The 20,504-nt window shown below is 50.1% G+C and overlaps 1 protein-coding gene across 2 annotated transcripts; it reads left to right on the top strand.

Annotated features, from left to right (window-relative positions):
- Positions 1-11,451, top strand: TRAPPC3 (trafficking protein particle complex subunit 3). Of its 2 annotated transcripts, none has more exons than XM_059136921.1 (5): positions 1-60; positions 8,567-8,664; positions 8,916-9,015; positions 10,075-10,257; positions 10,715-11,451. In XM_059136921.1, coding segments are annotated over exons 2-5 (405 nt in total). In that variant the 5' UTR covers positions 1-60; positions 8,567-8,662; the 3' UTR covers positions 10,835-11,451. The 2 variants fall into 2 exon arrangements, with proteins under 2 accessions (XP_058992904.1, XP_058992903.1); XM_059136920.1 differs by lacking the exon at positions 1-60 and adding an exon at positions 67-214.
- Positions 11,452-20,504: the final 9,053 nt, after the last annotated feature.

Below are 20,504 nucleotides of genomic sequence, written 5' to 3'. Positions count from 1 at the left end.
TTATCCTCGTCGTCCGGACCACGAGTCCCGTGGTGCCCCGCGGCAGGCCGCGCAGGCGCGGTGAGTCGGTGCCGGTCAGTCCCGAAGGCTGAGGGGCCGCGGCTGGGTCGAGCGGTGTCAGGAGGGGTGGCCAAGCGGGTCTGTGGCGAGGCGGGGTAGGGAGGCCGGCACCATGTCTAGGCAGGCGAACCGTGGCACCGAGAGCAAGAAAATGGTAACTCGGAGCGCGTGACCTCTGCGGGCGGGCGGAATGGAGGGGTTCTGGGGAAGGGGCCCGGCGCGGGGGCGCAGTTGGAAAAGGGGCTCCTCGCGTGAGCGCAGGGTGCTTCTGCGGGAAGGAAGGAGGTGGGGGCTGCCGGTGGGTGGCAGGGGAGAAGTTCACCGCGGGCGTCGCAGGCCTGGGGCAGGTTGGGGGGCCGCTGGAGCCGCTCAGAGACCCCTCCCCCGGGTCCCGAGAGCGCCGTGAGCAGGACCCGCGACGGCGGCGGTAGTAGCGGTAGCTACCACCGTCGTTCGCTCCCTTCCGGGGTGTTCGGCACTGGGCCAAGCACTCTACGTTACCTTAGCTCATTTAATCCGCAAAGTAACTCTCTTAGGTGGATAATGTTATCGCAGTTTTACAGCTCAGTTAAGTTTACATAACTTGCCCACATTTACGGCTTGGAAGAGTTAGGATTTGAACCCATGTCTAACTGCGAGACTTCAGACTGCTGGGCACCCCCTGTCTCTCACGCTGTGAGAGCAATGCTGGGCATTGCAAGAGACGCTCAGATACTGGTCTTAGCAGAAAGAACTTTCTGTTTGGAGGAGTGAGAGGTGGGCCCGAGTAGGGAGTTAAGTGGTGCCCCTCTGGTGAGTGGGGGCGGCTCCTTTCTTGTCCTGGGAAGAGTGGGACACCATGTAGTTTCATAAAGGTTGGCTGCAGGTGGCAGCTGGGACTGGAAAGTAAGGTAGACGACGTTTTTCTTCAAGTTAAGACTTATTTATTTATTTATTTATTTATTTATTTGACAGAGAGAGATCACAGGTAGGCAGAGAGGCAGGCAGAGAGAGAGGGGGAAGCAGGCTCCCTGCTGAACAGAGAGCTGGATGTGGAACTTGATCCCAGGACCCTGAGATCATGACCTGAGCTGAAGGCAGCGGCTTAACCCACTGAGCCACCCAGGCACCCCCAAGTTAAGACTTCTTGATAAGTGTTCTTTTCTATGCCATGTTCTTCCCTCCTCCAGAATTGCCCATGCTATTTGTTTTCAGATTTAGAAATTAAATATCCAAGGTTGCAGGTTGGGCCAGCCGATCAGGGGCCCTTTGCCGAAACTCAGCTCTAGAGGGGTGTGATTAAGCATCCCTTACACCGTGGCCTCTTAACAACAGGAACAGCACCCAAAATGGGCTGCAGGAGGCCCTTGTACTTCAGAGTAGTACTTACCCTTTTTGTCTCTCAGACCCCTTTTGAGAAGCTGCTGATGCCTATGGAACTTCTTCCTAGAAATAATAAATTGACAAACATAAACACAGACATTTACTTATCTTTTGGGTGGATTTGTGGGCTCCCTAAAGCTCCTCCATGGATAACAGGTTATTTTTGTTTGGGGGGCACCTGGCTGGCTCAGTATGAGGAACTTGCAGCTCTTGATCTCAGAGTTGTATGAACCCCACATTGGGTGTAGAGATTACTTAAAAATAAAATCTTTTTTTTTTTAAGTGTTTTTTTTTTGTTTACTTGAGAGAGAGAGAGAGAGAGAGAGAGCATGAGGGGAGAGGGTCAGAGGGAGAAGCAGACTCCCTGCTGAGCAGGGAGCCTGATGCAGGACTTGATCCCAGGATTCCAGGATCATGACCTGAGCCAAAGGCAGTCACTTAACCAACTGAGCCACCCAGGTACCCTAAAAATAAAATCTTTAAAAGAGAATTCCTGTTTTGGAGGAAATACCAAGAATTTCAAAGAAAAAAGTATATTTTGCTAGGAAACAGTCCTGTCTTGATTGATCCTCAGTTTCCTTATGTGTAAGCTGGGGACAATAATGCTTACTTAGGATTAAGTGAGATAGCAGTGTACAATGTATGGGGCATGGTAAATGCTTCCTCCTCCTTTTCCCAAGATAAGAGCAGATACAAGAGGTCTTCTTGTTTAGTTTTCACCTTTCTTTTTTTTTTTTTTTTTTTTTAAGATTTTATTTATTTATTTGACAGAGAGAGAGAGATCACAAGTAGGGAGAGAGTCAGGCAGAGGGAGAGGGGGAAGTAGGCTCCCCTCCAAGCAAAGAGCCTGATGCAGGCCTTGATCCCAGGACCCTGAGATCATGACCTGAGCCGAAGGCAGAGGCTTAACCCACTGAGCCACCCAGGCACGCCCCCCCCCCTTTTTAAACCTGAAATCCTTATTGAAATCTTTAATAATATTTTAAACAGGAACCCCCAGGTTCCACCCTTAACCTCCAGTGTTCACTCAGCTTTGGTAAGTGTGGTAGTTTAGGAAGGGCCAGTAGCACACTCCCATCTCAAGGATTTTGCAACTCCTAGTGTCTCTATTTAGGACTTCCTTCCCCCGGGGCACCTGGCTGGCTCAGTCAGTAGAGCATCCACAGAGCCTGCGACTCTTAATCTCAGGGTCCATGGGATTCTGGGGGGCTTTTGAGTTCATGCCCACGTTAGGCATGGAGCCTACTTCAAAACAAAACAAAAAAAAGGAAAGAAAGAAAAAAAAACCTTCCTTTCCTCAATGAGTAACCCTAATCCTCATCTAACTGCTCCCCACTTCATTCACAGTTACACAAATGTCACCTCCTCTGAGAGGCCTTCCCTGACTGCCTGACTAGTTTTCTGTCCTCTTAACTCTACTCCATTTTTCTTCATAGCGCTTTTTCATTATGAATTACATAGTTTATTTTCAGCTCCCCCCATGAGAATTTAACCACCAGAGCAGGGATTTGTTTTGTTCACTGCTCTATTCCTAGCATCTAGAATGATGCTTGGCACTAGACAATCAATATTTAGTGAATGAATGACTTGAAGGTTTGGTGCAGCCTCTCATTCACTTACTGCTGGCGGCTACTTAGGGCTTGTCACATGATCCTCTTTGTGGCCATCTGGTTCTGAATTGCCCTTCTCCTCCCAGGCAGTCTCCCCCTCTAGCAGCCCTCTTTCCCAGTTGACTGTACCTTCTGCTAATTGCTATGTTCCCACTTAAACCTTCCAAGACTTAAATGATTAATATGCCTCGGGCCCCTGGGTGGCTCAGTGGGTTAAGCCGCTGCCTTCGGCTCAGGTCATGCTCTCAGGGTCCTGGGATCAAGTCCCGCATCGGGCTCTCTGCTCAGCAGGGAGCCTGCTTCCTCCTCTCTCTCTCTGCCTGCCTCTCTTCCTACCTGTGATCTCTCTCTGTCAAATAAATAAATAAAATCTTTTAAAAAAATGACTAATATGCCAAGGAACTAGATCTCTGCTTTCAGTCCGTGTGAACAGAAATAACCGATGTATCTGGCAAACTCTTCCTGAGCCCTAAACTCTTCCACAGCCCAAACTCTGTGCTGGGTGCTGTGAGAGATGCAGTCCTATTCTGTAACCTTGAGGAGCACATTCCATGAGGCAGGAAAGTATACAACACAGCGGCATAATACTGTCTGGTGTGGAGTCCCAGCTTAACCGCTTACTTGACGTGTGACCTTGGGCAAGTTTCCTCATTGTCGTAAGCATCAGTTTCATCATCTTTAAAAAATAAGTTAGAGGGGCGCCTGGGTGGCTCGGTGGGTTAAAGCCGTTGCCTTTGGCTCAGTTCATGATCCTAGGGTCCTGGGATTGAGTCCCGCATCAGGCTCTCTCTCTGCCTACTTGTGATCTCTGTCTGTCAAATAAATAAATAAAATCTTAAAAATAAATAAAAATTAAAATTAAAAATAAGTTAGTGTAGTAATAATATCTGTCATGGGGTTCTGAGAATTCACTGAGGTGATGCATGAAAAGATAGCAGTGTGATGGTGTACTTAATGCACTTGGCACTCAGTGAAAGTCAGCCGGCAAGCATCTTAGTTAGTGCAGATGTAGCCTTTATGTGCCTGTATCATGTTTGGTTCCTGAATTCCTTGGACAATCAAACCTTCCCTTATTTTGTGTCACGTTACTAGTAACCCAACCCCAGCGGCTCTGCTCTCCAGTGCTCTGGTGAATTGCTCGTTGGACAGCAGCACTCCAGAGTCTCTAAGGGGAGGCCGGAGGGTGAGAGAGAGGGGTGAACTCCGTCCTGTCACTGACCTTCACTCCGTCCTGTCATTGACCTTCACTCCGTCCTGTCACTGACCTTCACTCCCAGCTTTTGGGGGCAGTCACACTGAGTCACTTATGTTGATAAAAATAGTAAATGCGACTCTAGGAGCAGTAGCTGCAAAGATCAGCCCCCTTAGGGAGATTTGTTATGTGTCTGGGACACTAACTGAAAAGACTTTTGAAAACCCTCAAGTGCCACAGCTCACCTGAACTAGGCCTTGGCTTAACTTGCTCTGCTCAGGTTGTGCCGGGAGTACTTGGAGATCAGATCAGCTGTTCAGTATGAAACCACTCCTGTGGTTTGTTGATCCGCAAAGCGTATTTCAGTACATTATCTCATGAGATCCTCCCAACAGTCCTGTAGTCAGCATGACAGATTTTACTGTTAACCGTTTTTGTGTCAGGAGATTGAGATTTGCAAAGTGAAGTGATTGACCTAAAATCTCACCATGAGTAAGTGGCAGTCCAGACTCAGAACCAGGTCTTCTGACTACAAACCCAGTCTTCTTTCTGTATGCCTTATTGGTTGTTACCGAGTTCTTTATATTGATTCAAAATCTCCTTCCTTGAATTTAGTTCAGGGTACTCTCAGATACCACACCACAGAAAACTAATTTTTCTTTTTTTGAAGATTTTATTTATTTATTTGACAGAGGGAGGGAACACAAGCAGGTGGAGTGGGAGAGGGAGAAGCAGCTCCCCACAGAGAAGGAAGCCCGATGTGGGACTCAATCCCAGGATCCCGGGATCATGACCTGAGACAAAGGCAGACGCTTAACGACTGAGCCACCCAGGTGCCCCAGAAAACTAGTTTAAAAATAAAAATGGGCCCCTGGGTGGCTCTGTCAGTTAAACATGTGACTCTTGATTTTGGCTCAGGTCATGATCTCAGGGTGTGAGATCCAGCCCATCTTCGGGCTCCAGGCTAGGCTGGAGCCTGCTTAAGATCCTCTCCATCTGCCCTTCCCTCTTTCTCTCTCTGTCACTTTTTCAAATAAATTAAATAAATAAAACAATATCTACTTTTTAAAAAAGATTTTGTTTATTTGACAGAGAGAAAGATCACAAGTAGGCAGACAGGCAGAGTGGGAGGAAGCAGGCTCCCTACCGAGCAGAGAGCCCGATGGGGGCTCAATCCCACGACCCCGAGATGATGACCTGAGCCAAAGGCAGAGGCTTAACCCACTGAGCCACCCAGGCGCCCCCAATATCTACTTTTTTAAAAAGATTCTTTATTTATTTGAGAGAGTATGATAGAGACAGAGACAGAGAGCATGAGTGGGGCGGAGAGGAGCAGACTCCCTGCCAAACAGGGAGCCTGATACTGTGCGATGCTGGGCTTGATCCCTGGACTCCGGGATCATGACCTGAGCTGAAGGCAGACACTTAACCAACTGAGCTACCTGGGCATCCCCAGCAATAGCTACTTGTGTAGGTGCTGTGCAGCAGGTGCTCTACAAACATTATCTCTCTGGGATCTCACAGTAACTTTCAAGGGCAGATAATATTGTCACCATCGTGCAGATGGGGAAGAACTGACTCAAGATACTAAGTGGTGGTGTGGATGGCATAACTTTTTACAGGATGGTGCTCAACTATAAGAGGACTGAGTCTCAGTTACTTAACCTATCACCTGTAAAGTGAGAATGAATAATGTTTGTTTTGCTAACCTCTCATGGTTATGATTAGGATCAGTGAGAAACTCTGAAAGCATTCTGGAGGTTTTATAAATGTTTATGGCCATTATTATTAATCATAATTAAAGCACCTAAACGTAGAAATGTTGCAGAAGAGATTCAAGTTTTCTTCTGGGAGGGATAAGGTAGTTACTATGCTTAGTGAAGAAATTGGATTGGTTGAATTAGCTGACCTTTAAGGTCCCATAGAACTGTTGGTTACAAGGGTCACAGGACTGAAAACCCAGGTCAAGAGTAATCTCTTGGGGCGCCTGGGTGGCTCAGTTGTTAAGTTGTTAAGGTGCCTTTGGCTCTCTCTCTCTGCCTGCCTCTCTGCCTACTTGTGATCTCTCTCTCTCTCTCTTTCTCTCTGTCAAATAACTAAATAAAGTAATATAAATATAAAATCAAATAAACAAATAAATATAATAATAAATAAATAAATAGAATAAGTATAAAATAAAATAACTAACTAAATAAACCAAATAAAATATTTTTTAAAAACTGATCTCTCACTCACCCTCCCTCCTCTCTTTCTGTGTGTGTTTGTGTGTGTGTGTGTGTATATTATCTGTCTCCCTCCTATTAGATAGTCCCTTGACATAGTAAACATTGAATGAATGACTTTTTCTATACCACAGCCCCATTCATATTTTTAAAGTATGAACACCTTCAAGTTGCATATTTGAATTGTGCACTGTTTCAAGTAGGCTTGGTTCATATTCAGAGATGGAGACAGACTTACAAATTAAGAGTGAGTGTGGAGAGCCTGGGTCAGGAATCCCATTCCCAGATCCCAGGCTTACTGATTCTGTGGCTGTGGACAGATCTATCTAGAACCTTGGATTTTCTTATTGGTAAACTGGGGGCTGCTGCATGTAGAAGCAGTTGACAGCATCACGGTATGGATGTTACTTGGCATCATGGTGGGGTGAGGCTGTTAGGAGTCTCCATCCAAGGGCTCATTAATAATGGAAAGAGAGCTGTCCTGATTTAATGCAGCGGTGCTAACTCTATGGACTGGTAACTGCTGGATTGTCTCCATCCATTCATGTCCAAGCCATTCTAGTGCCAAACCCTTAACTTTACTAAAAAACATTGTCCTCCCTAATAGCTTCCCTTAATTGCCATATTTGGTAAATGGTCTCTTAGAGACACCCTGATCTGGGCTGTTTTAGTTGAGTTCAAAAAGCTTCCTGATTCTGAAACTGATTGTCTTTGATTTCCTAGTGCGGCTAAGTTTTTGTTACTGTTTTGGGGTATGGGGAGTTACTAATATTGCACTTGTGGGGATCAGTGGATATAATGAACATTGGCTTAGAAACTCTTGTTTTTTTGTTTCCCAGAATTACTTTTGTCAGTAGCTGTTTGTCCTTGGGCAGATCACTTAATCATTCTGAGTCTCCATTTCTTCATCTCTAAAATGAGATTAATTCCTTCCCGTTCTGCTTTACGGAATTCTTGTGGGATGGAAAATGACGTGATAAAAAATAGAACGCAGTGTATAAGCAAAAGGCACTCACGTCACTGTTCTTACGGTGACCTTGCCACCAGGCCATGAGGATGAGATGAGTGGCCCTGATGTGCTGAGAGCCTGGGCCTTAACATGACGTGGACTTTGTTCCCCAGAAGACCTGAGGACAGAAAGGTGCTGTGCTCCGAGTTTGACGTGCTTCCATTCAGAAGGGAGTGGCTGGGTGATTGCTTCTCTGTGAATCCATTGGTCCAGATGTTCTGTTAGCATGTTTCTTACTTTGTTTAGCTCTGCTAGTGCCTTTCCCCCACCTCCTGCTTTCATTCTGTAGTCTTGGCATTACTGACCTTGTCACCTTCCACACTTCTGTTTCTTGGTGGGTAGGTGCCAGGAGTCTTTATCCGAGAAAGGGTTTCTGTGATTTTAACTGTGGTTGTAATAGAAACCAGTCCAGATCAGTATTATGTTCCAGGTACATAAAAGATTGGATTCCTCTCAGAGTTACCCCTTTCCTGGAAACATTTTCGCTCTGTGTCAAGAGGAACATTATTTTTCCTGGTGCTGGTGACTTAGGAGGGGGCTTATCAGTGCAATGGACTCTGGGACTTCCTTTCCTCCCCACAGACCAGGCCCATGGGTCCTTTGCTGCTCCTGGGTGGGGGCCTGGGAGTGCAGCTGCACTCTAGGCCCCGACACTGCAGACATTCTTAGATGTGGAGAAGCCATGGGTCTCACCATCTAAGGCACAGAAGCTAATATGTAAATGTCTTCTTCCGGTCTGTGTGTCATAGTATCCGGTGGATAGCTGCTGCTTCCCCTGCCCCCCTCCAGTTTTGGCGACCTGAGCTTAGGCTTGGCAGCTGTGGTGGGGTCCTGGGTTAGCAGAAACCCACCTTGATGTGCTGGAAGAGTGTCTGCCCCATGTGTGAAGTGCCCTTTATAGCCCGTTCTATAGTGGGCATGGCTAAAGCCCTGCCACCTTGACCCTGGGGGCGGGGCACACTCTGGCCACCCCACAGGGGACGTTGCTCTTTCCCACCAGACACAGATGACCTTACTTTGAATCCTGACAGCTGCACTGAGGCTGACCTAGACTCACTAAAATTTTTCTTTTGTGCTTCTTGAGCCTGATTGCCTTTTGAACCTCTTTTAGAGCTCTGAGCTCTTCACCCTGACCTATGGGGCTCTGGTCACACAGCTGTGCAAGGACTATGAAAATGATGAAGATGTGAATAAACAGCTGGACAAAATGTGAGTAAGCTCCTCTGCAGGAGAGACAAGAATGGGGCTCTCTAGTACGCAATCTACATGGGCCTTTAGAGCCTTTAGGGCCTTTAGGGTTCTCTCTCATAACCAACATTTTGGGCATGGTTTCCACTGAGCTCATTTATTGGGATGCTTTGGGATTATCCCCCATTTTTCCTTTACCACCCGCAGCCTTACGTTCAGACGTAAGAATTTCATACCCCATGATAGAGTCTGTTCTCTCATTTTCTTCCCAGGGGCTATAACATTGGAGTCCGACTGATTGAAGATTTCTTGGCACGGTCAAATGTTGGGAGGTGCCACGACTTTCGGGAAACCGCAGATGTCATTGCCAAGGTCATTATCCTGGGCCACCTGGCTTTGCTGAAGGATGTCATTGGGAGGCACTGCTGACCACTCTCCATCTCCCTTAGAGAGATGGAGACTATTTCGGACTATTCCAAAAGTCTGGCAGCTTAGGCAGCTGTCTGGGCCAAAGAAGCCTTCCTGGTGGTAGGGGAATAGTGCGCGTTTCGAAAAGGGAAGAGTGGTTGAGATCATCCGTGTGGATGAAAGCCCCACTGAGGCGAAGGCCACATCTCCTCGGCTGTGAAGATGTGGCAGAGTAGCATGGGTGTGAGGTAGATAGGCTTTGGACTCAGATAGACTTGGCTTCAGATTCTGGCTCCAGTACTTACTAGTTAAGGGTAAGTAAATTTTTATCTTTTTAATTACCACTTACCTCAACGTTAAAAGAAAATAAGAGCTCCCTCATAGGATGGTTGTAAGGAGTAAATGAAGTAATGACGTGAGCATTCAGGTAAATGCACTTAACGCAGTGTGCTTGTGGTAAAGGGTCGCTATTGATAGTATCAGCTTTACATCTTGTAAAATTAATAATAAATGGTATTACGCCTCTAGCTTTGTGGCATCTGTTACCTAAAGGTTGGTTCTTTGTGTTGTAGAGCATGCTGGCCCAAATCCTAGAGAGGGCTGGCAGGGAAGAGCACTTTGTGAAGGTTTGGAAGTAGGAGAGTGGATAGAGGGAAGGACGTCTTCAGACCAATTCGGTCACAGTGACCATATTTGCTTTCATGAAGAAGGGTTCAAGGTAGCACAGACAGAAGACAGGGCAGTGGGCTGCGGCCTCTCACATGCTGGTTCCGGGAAGCCACCCGTGTCAGAAGTGTAGGCGGACAGGAGGTTGCCTGATTGTATGAGGCCTTGAAGGAAAGGGGTGTGGAATTGTGCATAGATGCTTTTCCTTTATTGCCCTGAATACCTAAAGCCCCAGTGTTTTGCAGAGGCCACAGTTTTTTCCCCGAGCCGCTTACCTCTCCTTCACCAGTCCCGTCCCTTCCCTGGTGTGCAGCCCCCATTGCTCTTCCCCACGGTGCTGTTGTGTTCCTCTGACAGGTGGCGTTCAAGATGTACTTGGGCATCACTCCAAGCATCACCAATTGGAGCCCAGCTGGTGACGAATTCTCCCTCATTTTGGAAAATAACCCCTTGGTGGACTTTGTGGAACTTCCTGATAACCACTCATCCCTTATTTATTCTAACCTCTTGTGTGGGGTGTTGCGGGGAGCCTTGGAGATGGTGAGTGCAGCTCCTTACCTTCCGGGACACTGGAGATCTAAAAGGGGCTCAGAAAATGTTTGCATGAATGAGAGAAAAAAGAAAGGGCTTTGGCTCATCTCAGCACTCTGCTGCCTGAGATGTGATGGTACCGAGCATAGGATCCAAGCTGGGTGTCTCTATGCGGTGCTGATTCTCCCTGAGAGTGGCGCTGTCAGCCCCCAAAGCCCGGGAACACCCATTCCCAGATTGGCTCATTTGGCGACAATCTCATTTGTGGGTGTTCTTCGCTAAGTCTGTCTTTACGGGTCGGGGCCACTGCTTTCTACAAGGGAACGGTGGAACCGGTGATCTCGTCCTTGCGGAAACCAGCCCCCTCAGCTGGACTGCTGTGGATGAGTCAGTTATGGCCCCTCCCCTGTGGCTCCCCAGAGGCTGTGGCTGGCAGCTGCGCCTTCATTTTCCCACTGTCCCCCAGGTCCAGATGGCCGTGGAGGCCAAGTTTGTCCAAGACACCCTGAAAGGAGACGGCGTGACAGAAATCCGGATGAGGTTCATCAGGCGGATTGAGGACAATCTCCCAGCCGGAGAGGAGTGACCGTCCCCAGGACTTGAGGGTCGCTAGCAGGAGCACTTGTTGGAATCAGAAGCCTCAGAGCTCCCTCTGCCCCTTAGAACTCAGTGACTCGTTAACACGGTTGTTACATATTCTCCTAACTCTGTTTCCATTTGCCAGCTAATAAAGAGCAGGCTGTGATAACAGTCCATTCACCCCCCAAGTGTGCACATTCGGGAGGGAAACTCTTTGCTCCCTTTCCCTTCAGAGGGGTTGGATGCAATCATCTTTGGTCGGACTAGAAAGAGCTCAGCCAGTTTACATTCCCCGTTCGTTCGGATTTTCCAAAGCAAAACCCATTTTGACCCTGTTAAGAGGCAAGCCTTGCGCATCTATTCCTCAGCCTTCGGAATGCCAATGGTGAATGGCTGAGAGAATCCAGGGTTGTGGGGTGGGGGAGGGGAAGCTGATGGGGTGGATAGGACACTCTAGTGCTTGCCTGGAAAGGGGAGTCATGCCGGGAACACTGACTTCTGGGAAGCCACCCAGGTCTCGTTCCTCCCTGCTGTTTGGAGGCGACATCTCCTCTTTTTACAGAGGGTCCATCCTTTTTTCTTACAGATTCTTCAATAAATACACATTCTTGAGTGAAATACTAATCATGTCCTGTTTTCTTTCTGGAATTTTACTACAGTGGAGTGAGGAGGCCAACTAAGTTCCTGGGCCCTGCCTCACACACTTACCCGGTCTAGGAATGGCTCCTCCTCGCAGACCAGAGAGTCTGGGAGACCTGGATGCAAATACCCCTGCAAAGTCATTTTTGGGTCTATTGTCTAGCAAAACTTGGAAGCGGACCATTATCCCAGATATACCTAAAAAGGACTATCTTGAGTTCTTGGCCACTGAGTAGGAAGGCGTGGCTAGAAAGACCTTGTCTTTCTTGGAGCGAGGGAGAGGTGCCTGGCTGGCTCAGTCAGTGGAGTGTGTGACTCTTGATCTCAGGGGCATGAGTTCAAGCCCCATGGGTGGTGTAGAGTTTACTTAGAAAATAACGATGGGAATGAAAGCCAGATTGGTAAAGGTTTGAGAGAATTAAAGAGCACCAAGGGTACCAAGTTTTTCTTTCAAAGAGCTTTGGGGGCGCCTGGTGGGTGGTGGTGGTTAAGGCTCTGACTCTGGACTTTGGCTCAGGTCCGAATCTTAGGGTTGTGAGAGGTAGCCCCCCGGATGCTGGGCTCCGCGCTTGGCAGGGAGTCTGCTTGGGATTCTCTCTCTTCCTCTGCCCCTTTTCCTGCTCACGTGCTCGCTCGCTTTCTCTTTCAAAATAAATCTTTAGAGGGAGGAAAAAAGAGCGAAGAAGTAGGGTAGTGTCTAGAGGGGGGTGTGAAGTCAAAGGAAAGTTAAACTTTTGAGGTTGGGTACAATTTATTGTGTGCTTATCACATGTCAGACATTGTACTAGCACTTTACATTACCAAATCCACAATAATTTCCTTATTTACAATAATTCCATTTTTAGAGGGGAGACTACAAGTTGCTCAAGGTCATACAGCCATTAGGTGGAGAATCTAGTGCACAGAGTCCATGTTCTTAACCATGATGCCTGGTTAGCCCTGTGGGGAAGGAGGGGAGCAGTCCTGCAGCCCCCTCCCCAAGCCTTACAGAATTTAGGATAGCTTTTTGGGCGCCTGGGTGGCTCAGTCAGTTGAGCGTTGGACTCTTGATTTTGCTTAGATCATGAGATCAAGGCCTGCGTTGGGCTCTGTGCTCAGTGATGGATTGGCTTGTCCCTTTCCCTGTTCTCTCTCTCTCTCTCTCTCTCAAATAAACATCTTGGGACACCTGGGTGGCTCAGTGGTTGGGGCCTCTGCCTTCACCTCAGGTCATGATCTCAGGGTCCTGGGATTAAGCCCCACATCGCATCGGGTTCTCTGCTCAGCAGGGAGCCTGCTTCCCCCTCTCTTTGGCCGCCTCTCTGCCTACTTGTGATCTTTGTCTGTCAAATAAGTAAATAAAGTCTTTAAAAAATAAATAAATAAAAACCTTAAAAACAAAAAAGAGAACTTGGGATAGCTTTTCAAAGGAGGGATTAGAGATTGTCAGGCCATATTGGCAGCACTGTTCTTGGAGACAGCCTAGGCCCTTGAAGTCCAGATACTCAGGTTTTTTGGGGGAAGGGGCCCCCAGTCTTTTCCCAAGGTTAGGGCACAGGCCTGAGTTGAGGAGAGCCATTATAGATGTTGTGCATGAAGTGTCTTTTTTTTTTTTTTTTAAAGATTTTATTTATTTATTTGACAGAGAGAGATCACAAGAGAGGCAGGCAGAGAGAGAGGAGGAAGCAGGCCCCCCTCCGAGCAGAGAGCCCGATGCGGGACCCGATCCCAGGATCCCAAGATCATGACCCAAGCCAAAGGCAGCGGCCCAACCCACCGAGCCACCCAGGCGCCCTGTGAAGTGTGTCTTGATTGCATAGGTTAGGACCAGGGTTCTGGGACACCTGTCTAGAGGCAGTTTGCATAAGACCTGCCTCTTCCCGCTGGGTCAGGCCACTGAAGCCGGGGGAGGGAGAGGTCACTTTTGTGTTCCCAAGTATAGGGAAGCTCCCACTGAGATACTGTCCTCTGAGCCTCTTTACCTCGCCCTCCAGGTACAGTTTGGGACCCCAGGGCAGGTCAGTTGTATCCTTAGCATCCACTGGTCAATTACTCCAGAGTGTGTGAATGAAGGAGATTAAGGGAACGGATGCTGGGCCCCGATGTGGACGCACTGTGTGGTATCGGGGGGTCTGCCAAGACAAGGGAGTGACCCCACCCTTTCCTTCTGCGTGTGTGGGGGGGTGGCACACCCTTCCTCTTCTTGAACCACACCTATTTTTCAGCAGCCGTTGTCTGGTATGAGGTTTTAGATCTTTCCTTTTCCAGAGTTAAACACAGGCAGCATTACAGAGTCGGCAAACTGCAGGAACAAAGCCCCCATGGTGATTTTCTCCAATGGCAGCCCCACAATTGTGTGATGTGCGCCCAGAGGCTGAAGAAAGGGAGGGGCTGTTGGACTGTGGAACTGCTTGGAACATCACCTCATCATCTCTTCCAAGTGAGCCAAACATACAAGTCTCAGCAACCTAACTTCAGGCCCTCCCCCACCCCCCGGATTAGTTCACGGGGGATCATAGAGTTCTCTACTTCTGCTTTGGCTCTGAGGCTGGGGCAGCCCCCTCCCGCCTAGGCCATTCCACATTCTCTGTGATGTGCTGGCACACCCTCCAAGCAAGATGGGACACGTTTGCTGGCTTTCTAGGAGGGGCTGAACAATGAGGCCAGCGGCCTGGTTGAGTTCTGGCTGGGGCTGCAGGAGACGGTCCTGGTGGCCTTTGGGCTTGACACAGGCTAGGCAGAGCTCCAAGGAAAGGCCTTGCTCTGCAGCCTTTGGCCACCAGGGGTCTCCAGATCACCACTCTACTGCCCCAGAGTGACCACTGGACCCCTGGTTTCCATAATTTGCTAGGACATGCACCTGATGGGACAATTCCCAGAGGCCGGTCAGAACCCGGAAGCACCCCCTTCTTCCAGCCACTCCCGTAGCATCTGACAGCAAAACTTGCGTGCTGCCAGGCTGAGGGCCTGCCTGCTGAACCCAGAGCCTGGGGAAGAGCACTTTGGCAAAGAAGTATGTCGCCCCTGTGCCTACCCCAGGCTCTCCTGCTGGCCTCAGTGGTGTAAGCTAGCGCTGAGCCCTCCCCTCATCAACCCCCTTACTTCCCGAGTGGAGACCAGAGCACCAGCACTGTTCCCCTGCTGCAAGAGAGTCCTACTCCTGCCCTCCACCCCCATCAGTAACGTTTTCCCTCGCGGATTGGCCTCCCCTCTATTTGTACTGGGCATCCAGAGAAGGAGGTGGCAACAGAAATTGCATTAAGTAAAATTAAAATAGTCTCCTAACAAGCAGTTCATTGTGGACGGTTGGGGGTGGTGGGGCAGGAAAAGCATCCTCCCGTTCTCTTGGAGCTTAAGTGCTACCATGTGCTGTTCCCTGGAAGCCAAAGGGCTGGGGTGGGGGGGGGTGGCGGTAGGCGAGGAGCCTCGCTGTTACCGATCCCCAGCCTTTGATGTAGGGCCAGGCCTGACCCTAGGACAGCCGATGGCCACTGCCAGGGGAGCTGTGGGACACAGCGCATTCCTGGGGGCAATTTACCCTTTTGGCAGGAGGAGAGGAAAGTTTTGACTGTGGGGAAGGGGGTGGAGAGAGGGCGCAGCAGATGAAGTTAGAGGGTGGGTGTTGCGAGGGACTATGGAGGGAGCCAAGGCATAGGGCAGCACCATCTTACCACCTCTGGCTCGCTGAACTGGCTTGGGCAGAGGCCTCCTCCAGGAAGCCTTCTCTCATGGACCCTGAGCTGCTGAGGAGCAGCATCTTCACTCCACCAGACGTGTGGGCCGGTCCAGGTAGAGCCCCAGGGATGCCCAGCGAAGCCGCTGCTCTTCCCTCCTGGCTCTGGGGGTCTGGACTGTCAGCCATGGAGACATCTGGGACTGAGCTGGGCTGAGTAGGCTGGTGGTGACATGAGAGTATGTGTGAGTGAATGTGGGTGACAAATGTTATTCATAGCAACAGCGAGTATTTATCGAAGAGTGACTACGTGCCAATCAGTGCTGGTCTAAGTGCTTCACATATGTTTTTCCTTTAGCCTTCACAACAACCCCATCCCTGTGCCCATTCTGAAGATGGGAAAACTGAGGTACACAGCTAGGGCATAGTAGATTCAGGCCCCAAGCCCTACGTTATGTGTTCTGTGTATAAGTGGGTTTCAGTGTGTGTCTGTTTCCTTGTGTTCCTTGGAGAGAGTGTCTGTATGTAAACTCTTTCATTTAACAAAAACGGAGCCCTGTGCTGGGGGCTTGGGCCCGGGGACAAGAGGACAGGGAGATGGTGGCCGGGAGGAGAGATGTTGAAAACAAGAGACAAAGGTACGTTCTGACTCACTGCTTACTGCCTACAAGACACTGAGCAAAGGATTTGATTCTGAGCATCCGTTTCTCCTCTGGTTCAAAATGGGGATTATAGTAATGCCCATGTTACGGACTGTTTTGAGGATGAACCAAGATGCAGTGTGTATTCCGAGTGCTCCCTAATTGGCAGTTATGATGAACAGGATTGCTATTATGAAACTGTCTTGTAAGACTACTATGTGTGGATATCTGAGGGGCGGAGTGTGTGCCAAGAGTGATTCTGTGAACTCAGGGCTGTGTCTGGGATGTTCATCATCGTATCCCCAAGCATCCAGGGCTACTTTTCAGCAAAAAGTAGGTGCTCAAGAAATGTTTATTGATGGCGTGTTGACTGAGTGAAGAAGAAGCCAGGAGGGCCCACCCAGAGAGGGGTGTGTGGGCCTCCACTGGGACCTGCTACACCATTTTATGGGGCTCAGTGCAAAATGAAAATGTAGAACCTCTTGTTCAAAAATGATTATGAATTTCAAGATGACCAACAGAGCAGTAAACCAAGCCCATCTGAGCAGGGGGCTTTGTGTGACTGCACAGGCAGGCATGCCCACGAAGCCAGCCCTGGCCTCCATTTGCCTGAGTCCGCAGCTGTTCCCAAGCCCACATGTCCTGGAGAGAGAAGAAGCAGACTCCAGCCATGGTCTGCCATGCTTCCCACCTGACTGAGGGGAGGTAAGGAAGGGAGGGCATGGGGAGAAAGCAGAGGGAGGAGCCAGAGACCTGCAGACCTCTTCCCCAGGGAGCCCTTCCAGAGCCGGGCCAGGCCTACAGCAGCCCTCCGCCCTCCACCTTCAGGAGCTCACTGCTCCCCCCACCAAGCCACCAACTAGGGCACTGGGTGGTCTGGACACATGTGGTCACATTTAAATGTTGATTGAACCAAAATTGTTATAAGATTAGAACATTTAAGGTACCTTTAATTTCGCCAGCATTACTGGGATTTTTGAGGATGGGGCTGAGAGACCCCCGGGGTGAAAGTGTGTTGGGGTTGCAGGAGGGTCTTTTCTTCTCTAGTCCTGTAGAAGAGGTTTCTGGCAACAGAGAAGGAGGGTAGGAGGGCGAGACAGAGGGAAGGACTTCCCAGGAATTGTAGAACCAGGAGTCAGTCCTCCAACAGATGTGGGAGTTGGGGGTGGGGATGGGGGGTGCAGAATCGCCAAGGCCCTGGTCGGGCAGGAATTTGCCAGCGCCACACCCCTCCCCAGACTATCTGCACACCCTCAGCCACACATCTGTGCAAACATCCCCTGCCCCTCCTCAGCTTGCCAGACAGACGGAATGGTGGCCAGAAGAAGGTTCTACCTAGGCCCTCCCCAGGGGTGGTGGGAGCCTGGAGAGTTTTCTTATTGGCAGATCCAGATAGAAATTTTTTTTTTTAATGAGTTTTTTTTTTTTTTAAAGATTTTATTTATTTACTTGACAGACAGAGATCACAAGTAGGCAGAGAGGCAGGCAGAGAGAGAGAGGAGGAAGCAGGCTCCCTGCTGAGCAGAGAGCCCGATGCGGGACTCGATCCCAGGACCCTGAGATCATGACCTGAGCCGAAGGCAGAGGCTTGAACCTCTGAGCCACCCAGGCGCCCCAGATAGACATTTAGAATGAATGGAAGACTTATGGTAACAGCAATAAAGATTACGCACATTGAGTCACTTCTATGTCCCTGGCCTGTGTAGACTGTATTAACTCTCTTCCATCCCCTGTGACACAGTAGGTAGACAGGGCCAGTCTGCCTGAAGTCAGCTCCTAGCTCACCCTCTTCCCAGCTATGTCACTGTGGGTGAGTCACTTAACCTGTCTGTGCCTCAGTTTTCCCATCTACAACATGGGAACTGTGATGATCCCAATCTCAAAGGGTTTGCGAGGATTAAATGAGTTCATCCTCATAAGTGCCTCCCAATAGTGGCTGGCAGGGAGGAAGGGCCCTATGAGAGTTAGCTGTTATCATTCGGGACTATCATTATCCGTCTTTTAAAGAGGAGGAATTTGAGGTTTGGGGAAATGAGGTCACTTGCCCACAGTCACAGAGAAGCAGAACTGGGATCCAAACCCAGGTCTGCTTGACTCCTCAGCCCATGCTCTGAACCGTAGGGCGGGTGCCAGCACTGGCTCTGCCAGGGGCTATGCTAAGCAGGTTATATGCCTTGTCTGGTTCATTTTAAACCCCCACCCCATTTGGTAATCCTGCTCAGGTCTAGAACAATCCTTTTTAAAAATTTTTAAAAACCTTTTTAGATAATAATTTTTTTTTTTTTAGATTTTATTTATTTATCAGAGAGAGAGAGGGAGAGAGAGTGAGCCCAGGCAGACAGAATGGCAGGCAGAGGCAGAGGGAGAAGCAGGCTCCCTGCTGAGCAAGGAGCCCGATGTGGGACTCGATCCCAGGACGCTGGGATCATGACCTGAACTGAAGGCAGCTGCTTAACCAACTGAGCCACCCAGGCGTCCCTAGATAATAAAATTTTTAAAAATTTTAAGTAATATCTGTGTCCAATTTGAGGCTCAAACTCATGACCCCAAGATCAAGAGTCACACATTCTACTGACTGAGCCAGGAGGCAGGTGTCCTAGAATAGTCCTTGAATCCTCTCTGCCAGCATCTGATTCTCGGGGCTGAGGGAGCTGAAGCCCAGAGAGGGGCAGTAACTTGTTCAAGGCCACACAGCTGGTGACCCCTGGCAGAGCTAACCCACTGATATCCGGACACCACCAGAAACAAACCAAAAGTGGAAGCCCCTGGCAAGTGGGATGACCTAGCCCAGAGGTGAGCTTTGACGGGATAGTCTGCAGACATCTGGCTCTAGGACACTCATTTCCTGTCTTAAAGTTTGCTATGCAAAGAGCTGGTGGACAAGGAGGCAGCTGTGGCAAGGTCATGGCAAGGCTGTCTCAGCCTCTGTTGGGGGATGGGCAGCTGAGGCCCACCTGTCCAGGAAAACACCAGGGCTCCAGGACAACAGGCCAGGCTCCCAGGGTGGGTTGAATGAAGGAGCCGAACTCTTTCCCGATGCAGGGCCTTGGGCAGAAGAAGAGAGAGAGTGGGGACCGTGTGTGCCACAGAGAACCAGGCCCCAGGGCCTCAGGAATGTTCAAGGAGTGAGTCAGGAGAAGCAGGGGTGGGACCCTGTGGGCGCTGGCTGACTGTGTCAGTGTCCATGTGCATGAAGCCCAGGGGACCCCTTCCCCAACACAGTGCCACCCCCACCCGCCAGCTTCCTCTTCCATGAGTGCCCCTCCCCTCTCTAAGAACAGCTCACACCTAGAGCTAAGTTCTCTCCATGGACTGAGGGGTGTAATCCTCACAACCAGCCCCCCTGAGAGCTCTTCAGATGAGGAAATGGAGCACCAGAAGTTAGGGACCTCGCTGCAGGGCGCTGCAGGGCGCACAGCTGTGGAGTGGGGCACTCGGACTTGAACCCAGGCAGTCTAATTTCAGAGTCCAGGCTGGCAACTTTCAGTCCCTGCTCCTCAGCTCCCACCCCCTTCCCGAACACTCACCAGCCCCCATCTGATCCCTAGTTCTCAAATCAGCCTTGGTGGAGGGTTAGTGTCCTCTCGGGTCCCTTGCCCCCTGGCTCCCTCCCCTTCTTAGGGGAGTGCCCCAGTCTGGCCTGGCTCCCCATGGTCCCTCCAGGCTGGCTCAGGTCAGGAGGCCAGAGCCAAAGACCTCTTGTAACCTCCCCAGTCTGAGGGGTAGGACAGGAATGGGCTCAGGCTCTAGAGGTGGGCGAGAGTAAGAGGCCCTGCTGAGGAGTGGTGGGGCTGGTGTGTACCTTGGCAGGAGGACAGCAAAGTGGGAGGCCCTTGGAGGGCAGGCAGTAGAAGGGGGGGTGGGCAATGGAGGCAGCCCAGACCCAGAGACAGGCTGCCATTGGCCCTCCTTATTCTTTTTCTAGACCTATTGAGGTCCCAGCCATTTCCCATTTAGAAAACACACACACACACACACACACACACACACACACACCCCACACACACCCTCACCCCAAACCTCCTTCTGCTGACCTCAGTTCATCTGAACTCCCCCAGTGCACTCACTGTCTCTACTTCCCCTGAGGCTTTTCCTTCCCTCTCTGCAGCCTGGCTCCTCCCCACCCCAACCAGCAGTCCCTCTTTGCTGGACTTCTGTGACACCTGACCCTGGGGGATCACGGGCCTTCTAGAAACGCTCAGTGCCTTTGCCTTCTGAGTCACTGCTCTCCTGGTTTACCCCCTTACCTTCTGGCTGTTTTGCTGATGTCTCTTCCCTTGCATGCCCGGTGAGTGTCGGTGTTCCCTGTGTCCTGGTCCCGGTGTGGGCTTTCCCCACTCCCTCCCCTCCTTCCCTAGGCATTGCCTAAGTGACATCAGTCATCATGTGTCACCATGGGCCCCTAATCCCTAATCCCCTAGCCCAGAACTCTCACCTCCCTTCTGGATACATGGATACCCCACAGGTGTGTCCAACTCAAAGCATCTGACCACCTTCCCTCTTAGGGACCTCCCCGTTGCCTAACCACAAACCTAGATGCTGTCCTTGATACCGCCTTCCTTCCAGGCCCCTCACCCCGACCCAAATTCTGCCTCATCCACCTCCTTAATTCCTTTCACCTGCTTGGGTGGACCAGCAGGATTTTCCCAGCGCTTCCCCTCCCCCACCACCGTGTCCCTGCCTCTGTGCTCTGCACGGACAGCGGGAGGGGGGCGGGCTTTTTCTAAAGCACAGTCTTGACCATG

The sequence above is a fragment of the Mustela lutreola genome, chromosome 10 (genome assembly GCF_030435805.1).
Source record: "Mustela lutreola isolate mMusLut2 chromosome 10, mMusLut2.pri, whole genome shotgun sequence".
Taxonomy (NCBI): domain Eukaryota; kingdom Metazoa; phylum Chordata; class Mammalia; order Carnivora; family Mustelidae; genus Mustela; species Mustela lutreola.
The sequence above is the reverse complement of the archived record's forward strand: the minus strand, read 5'-3'. Positions and strand labels throughout refer to the sequence as shown.

Excerpts from the sequence above, each read along its gene's own strand:
- TRAPPC3 (XM_059136920.1), top strand. The coding sequence starts at position 173 with ATGTCTAGGCAGGCGAACCGTGGCACCGAGAGCAAGAAAATG. Across the intron at positions 8,665-8,915 it reads AATAAACAGCTGGACAAAAT|GGGCTATAACATTGGAGTCC; the intron begins GTGAGTAAGCTC and ends TTTTCTTCCCAG. Across the intron at positions 10,258-10,714 it reads TGCGGGGAGCCTTGGAGATG|GTCCAGATGGCCGTGGAGGC; the intron begins GTGAGTGCAGCT and ends ACTGTCCCCCAG.